The sequence below is a fragment of the Pantherophis guttatus genome, chromosome 2 (assembly GCF_059756535.1).
Source record: "Pantherophis guttatus breed Tessera chromosome 2, ASM5975653v1, whole genome shotgun sequence".
Lineage (NCBI taxonomy): Eukaryota > Metazoa > Chordata > Lepidosauria > Squamata > Colubridae > Pantherophis > Pantherophis guttatus.
Window position 1 is genome coordinate 188,189,616 of NC_142064.1, and position 6,000 is coordinate 188,195,615.

Here is a 6,000-nt window from a genome sequence, read left to right on the forward strand (position 1 = left end):
AAAAACATAAATAAAATCATCTATAGAAATATGCCTGAGTGATATGCTGTGAATGAAATATTTCCTTTAAGAGAGTTCCATAAACGAAGTGCTACTATGGTATCTACTCCCAGCCACTAGACTTTTGGATCACAAGCAGCTCTCTCTTTGTTGATGTACTGGTATTGGAAGAAGTGATCTTTCAGATATTTGGGTTCTGAGCCATTTTAAGATTTGGTGTTAATATCTGAAACTCTCGTGCAACCAATGTATTATAGCTATAGATGCCATAACAGAAATAGTCATCTCTTGCGCCCATGTATAATACAATATACATACTTAACAATCCTGCTGCTAATACCACCATCACTACCTCCCAATGTACATACCATACTATAAAAGGATTACCCTTGGTATGAGTTCCTAAACTGTTGAAACCCCTGTACATCATTAAAATCTTGAAATCTTTTTTAAAAATAATGTTATTGAGTTTTAATGTTGCTCTACCAGTTTAGCCTCAAAATGTTCTAGTCAAAAAGTGTTCCAAGTAAGGTATCAACTGCAACTTTGCAATCATTTTCTGGAACCCATTGCATGCAGATCCCTTGATGTATTGTGAATAATCTAAATGGAAAATTACCAAAATATGGATCATTGGAGACACTCCTGTTCAGGATTCAGGGAGATCAGAACTGTTAAATCTGCCAGAGCTGACCAAATGGACTTTGGGCCGCTGCTGCTATTCTGAATGACAGAGATGAATCCAATGGTACATCAAAGCTAGGGGACCTTTTTTGTTGTTGTTTTTGAGGGACAGGAGTATACATCATCCAGAAGCATAGACCTATGCAAATCATGGACCTAGGAGCCAGCCAGCAGTGCAATCTATTTCCATTTAATAGGATTTCAGCCTTTGTTAATTGGCATTGAGACATTGTTCCGACACCAATACTTCATCTTCTGAATCTGATGATAAGATTTAGAGTCATCACCATACTTTGAGGCCCCTGATGACCAGTGTTTCATATAGATTAAAAAAAACCTCAATATTAAAAAAAACCAGAAAAAGAAAATACTAAAATTTAAACAACAATCCAAAAGGAAAACGAGAAGCTAATTAACAGCATGAATATCATTGATTTTAACTACAAATTGGCAATCTCTAATGTTTTCTCATTTTCCTAATATAAGTACAAAGAAGAAATCCAGCTCTTCTGAAACAAGCAAAAACACCAATAATCAACCATGTACAATCATATATAGCTAACATTCTGTTTTTGTCCTTGTACAATCATATATAGTTAACATTGTTTTTTGTCCATTATTTTTAAAAATAGGGTGGATCAGAGGATTTTAGCAAAAAAAAAAAGTGTTTTAAATAAATTAACATTACAGCACATCAAGTACTCTAATATAAAACATGCCATAAAGTTTCCTAACATAAGCATCCCTATAAATTACATTTCCAATTAAGTCACTAATTCAAGTATTAGCATTTATTACTGAACCATAATAAGAGCAACATTGCAATGTCTGCATTACTTTTCAAAACTACTATAAGCTCTCATTTAAATGTAGAGTAACAGGGAAAAGCAATTCAATTTCATATTGGTGTTCACATAAACTAAAAATCTTATTTTGATGAGGATCAAATCTACGCAAGAACTTGTATGGTAGTCGAATACAACTATATTGTTGTCAGAAAAAAAATAGCAGAATGTTCAGAAATAGCAAAACATTACATCAGATACTATAACTGATGAGACACCTTAAAAAGTCATCAAAATAGCAATGATCCTTATGTCAGAATTATTATTGGAATGTCATTCTTCAGCAACCAGTTACTATTTTAAAATATTTATTTTTAAGAAAAAGGATCCTGTTGGAAAAGGGATGGAATGAGTAGATTTTTACTTCCTTCCTCTGCATGAAAGCAAGTTAAATTGTTGACAGATGCTTTTGCTGACTGGGCGTGATTATTCCAAACACCCACATTAAATCACATTTGAAAATTTGCTGTAATTAAATCAGCAGTCCCTTTTTGTGAGCCCTGATTCTACTAAGTGAATTCTCAGATAACACATCAGACAATCCAATTAATAGTTAACATAAAAGAGATAGTAGCTTCTCTGTATTTGTCTTTGAATGTGGGTTGGACATAAGGAGGATCCAGAAATTCTGGCAGTCTGTGCTGCCACCTAGCCAAGATCGTACCCCTGAATTTACAGTCAATCTGTGCCGAAAAGACTTGTTCTAAACTTATCCCCCTTGGACCCTGTTTTCCTAGAATAAAAACTCAAATTAAAAGCATAGATGGTGAGTCTCGTATGAACTAGAAAGGGGGCCCTCAAAAGAAACAGACTTCAAGCAAACTGAATCAATATCAGACATCAATTGTACTTACGATAAAAGACATATTCTGTGTAGCTGGACCACACTTTATCATCAGTGTACTGATTGACAAAAGAAGCCGTCACAGAGGAATTGCAGGCTACCATGTGGAATCCACATTCTGACAACATATCAAAAGCCCGTTCCAGGTGCCTGAACTTCAGGTAGAACCTAGAAGTGTATCTATCAGGAGCTCGGTCTGGGTCTCTGCTTTCATTCAAACTTTCTCCAAAAACTTCTTTGACTAGAGCAATCCTGCCACAAACCAAAATCCTCGGGACTCTTCTGAATTTGGCATCTGCTTGGGTCTCTCTGCCCATGGGGCATGAACCTCTGTAGCCAATGGTAATGAAGCCCCACTTCCTATCCGAGGTCATGAGAGATGAAGGGGCGCATATTCTTGTGTCACTGCTTTGGGAAACCTCCTCATAGTCACTATGGCAATAATCATCAGGGCTTTGCTTGATCTCATCTGGCGTCAGGAGTTTGACCAAATCTGGAAGCTGAAAGTACTCGGCTTCCCTCTTGAGCCTTCCTCGCTCTGGAAAATGGTCGGGCAGGACCACCTGCTTGTCCCTGAGATAGTCCAGAATGTAACGGAATAGGAAGCCATCTCGATCAATGAAAATCCTTCCTTTGGAATCTTTGGCCAGGTCATTGGCTGTCTCTTTTTTGGAGGTGAACATTTTCCAAAGCAGGGAGTGAGGAAGGCCTGTTAACGTGGAGAGGCGAGTGAAGTAAACCTGGCCCCCCACATTCAGTTCTATCACCTCTGGGAAGGGATGTGCAGCAGTTGCTTGTTCTCTAGGAGGGAGGTAAGTTCTGCAGTTTCCACTCAAGGCCATGGTACTTTCAAACCAACCAACCAAAAGTTATGGCAGAGCTCCCACTGACACCCAAGGTTTCAACAAGGCGCCGAGATCCGTTCCCCCAAGGATCTCCTAACATTTAAGGAGCCTGGTAACTGTGGGATGGTAGGGAGGGAAAAATGGAAAGGAAGATGTGGAATTGGTTTTTGTTTTCAGTTTTTCTAGAAAGGATGGTCATAAAAACTGGTGGATGAAGAAAGCTCAGGTCACAAGATGCAATCAAATAATCTTCCACTAAAGCCCAAAACAGTATGATCAACCCACGATCCCTGTTATTCACAAGCCTGTTGAATAAGAAGAAAAATAGAAAATCATTATCCCCCTATGCATGGAGAAAAAGATTGAAAGAACAAAAAGCATTTGAGTTACGAAAGCTCCACAAGTCACCCCTTTAAAGGGAACATTTGCTTATTGTATCCTTTTTCTCTTTTTTTGTTCCTTTGGATTTCTTTGCCTGTCAGAAAAGGCATTAACTGATCCCTGCACATTTCATGTTGCCCACGATTCTCATTTAAAGGAGATGAGAATCTCCTTACCTTGGTTACGCTGCTGCATGCAGTTCTTCTGAGAGGAAGCAACAACATTTTCTAAGCAGCTCCAGAAGCAACATCGTGGTTGTGGTAGGTTGGAACTAGAGAAGCAGCAAATCCAAACGGGAAAAGGCTCAGGGAAGATAAGCTGAGTCCATTTGGCAAGATCCAGGCAGAAGTTAAGACTTAAACCCACACATGCAAAAGTTAACCAGGAATAGGCACTGAAGAGAAATAGAGCCGTGTAGCAAGAGACGAGGCAGAACAGGCAAAACAACATAAATCCCAAAGTCAGGATCCTTTAGGAGGGGAGAGAATTTGGTTTTGATGACTTGCAGAAAGCCCAGATGCTGAGAACACCCCAGGCATCTTTCAGGGGTACCATCCCAGAGCGGTCCCTTTCTCCATCACTCTCCACAGAGAGCCTCTCATGTCCTCAGCTAGGCTGAGAGTGCAAACCTGCAGCAGGTTTGAAAGGCTGCCCAGGGAAGCTGCTCCTGGTGCTTTCACTACCTAAGCTGCAGCTCTGGTTGCTGAGCTGGGTGGTTCCACAGTTCCCAGTGCAGTTCAGATGCTGTTGTTTCAGCGGTGCAGGGAAGAAACCATCCAGGGAAATTGCTATTACATCATCTTAAAGGAATATGGCTTTGAGAAAGCAAACCTGGAGTGGGTGGGACTCATTCGTTCGGTTCTTCGTTTTTTTTAAACTGGCTGCAGAAGGAGAAGCACAGCAGCACGAGACTGCCTCAGACAGCTCTCCCTCAACTAACAGCGATTCCCCAGGAAAGGTTACACTGCTCGATCTGCTGGATGAAAAAGCTCCAAACTCCGCATCTTTGTCTCTGGCAGCAGCAGTCGCTGGCTGTGGCCATTCATTTAACTTTAGGTCCTTGTCCTAAACCCAGACTTTGTTTGAATAACTTGCTAAATGCTGCCTATCTAACAAGTTTGTTATTGTCCTTAAGAGCAATGCAGAATAAACTGAGCTAAGGTGAAGACGAGTTTTGTTTTGTAGACACACACACACACACACACATACACACACACAGGGAGCAGGGAGAGAGAATGCTAGCCTTTTACAGATAGAATCAATCCTGTGATCTGTCAAAGCAATGTAGAATGGGGAAAAAAGGTTAAAAAAAAAAAGTAAAAAAAAAGTCATTTTATTGTGAAGTCAAAAAAGGGAACCAAATTATGCCTTTGCAGTAAAATACCCCATTCATGTTTACTGCAAAGAAACTTATACACAGCACAATTTTACCCAGGGCTACAATAAATCTGGTTGAGTTCAGAGAGGCTTACTCCCAGGAAAAAAGAGCATTGAGGACTGAGTAATATAAAAACAGTTAATTAGTGCTACTACTCAACCCAGACTTTTTACTCGAGGCACAAATAACCAGGCTCAAATTATCCGACTTCAGACACATTATGCAAAAAACCCAGCTCTCTGGAGAAGACTCTAACACTGGGAAAGATGAAAGACAAGAGACAGAGGACAAGGTTGGGGACTTAATGGCTTATAATCAATCAGGGCAACTTAACAGATGGAGAAAATCCAGAAATAACAATAATCTGCAGCATTTCATATGATGCGTTGTTCCAGGATAACATCACTGATACATGTATTATAGGTGATAAAGTTGCAAGGATTAAATGAAGCTGCTGGTTAATAGTTTCATCATGGCTCCTTTACAGGAATAATCAGGATTAACAAAAACAGTTCCCCCCCCCTTCACAAGCACTCTTGATGAGCTATGACTGTTATCCTCATGATCTCCACACAATTGGGCTGGGCATAAGGGAAAAGCTGAGCTAAGGCTTCCTTAGGAGTTTGTCATTTTAAGCTCTTCATTGCACAGTGTCAAGTGCAATCATATTTAATTGCTGCTCAGAGGGTTTTTATAGGCATTGTAGAACGGCGGGGAGGAGAAGGAAGAGAACTAGCAATAGTTCCAATTCAATGTATTTTGAATTTCCAGCCTGGAATCCAGGGATGTTGGCTCAGATTTTATGTTTGCACTGTCTCAACAGAATCCTTTGAGCTAAAAACGTTTAAATAACTGGCCTACTGAATATAGATAATAATTTATTTCTTTGTATTTATTTTTTATTTCTTAGTTATACTGCCATAGACCAAAGAGTGCATAATATACGTTTCATTTTGATAAATGTCCAAAATAATAAACTTAGGTCGCGTTTAATTCAGGTCCTATTTTAGCTTAAATAGCTGT

The 6,000-nt window shown here is 39.5% G+C and overlaps 1 protein-coding gene across 1 annotated transcript in view; it reads right to left on the reverse strand.

Moving 5' to 3' along the window:
• Positions 1 to 4,313, reverse strand: part of KCTD16 (potassium channel tetramerization domain containing 16) — a 185,000-nt gene extending 180,687 nt beyond the window's left edge. The window contains exons 1-2 of the mRNA XM_034404989.3: positions 3,776 to 4,313; positions 2,384 to 3,523 (exon numbers count right to left, since the gene is read on the reverse strand). Coding sequence (XP_034260880.1) covers positions 2,384 to 3,215 — 832 coding nt within the window. The 5' untranslated portion in view covers positions 3,216 to 3,523; positions 3,776 to 4,313. The remainder of the gene's footprint in view (positions 1 to 2,383; positions 3,524 to 3,775) is intronic.
• Positions 4,314 to 6,000: the final 1,687 nt, after the last annotated feature.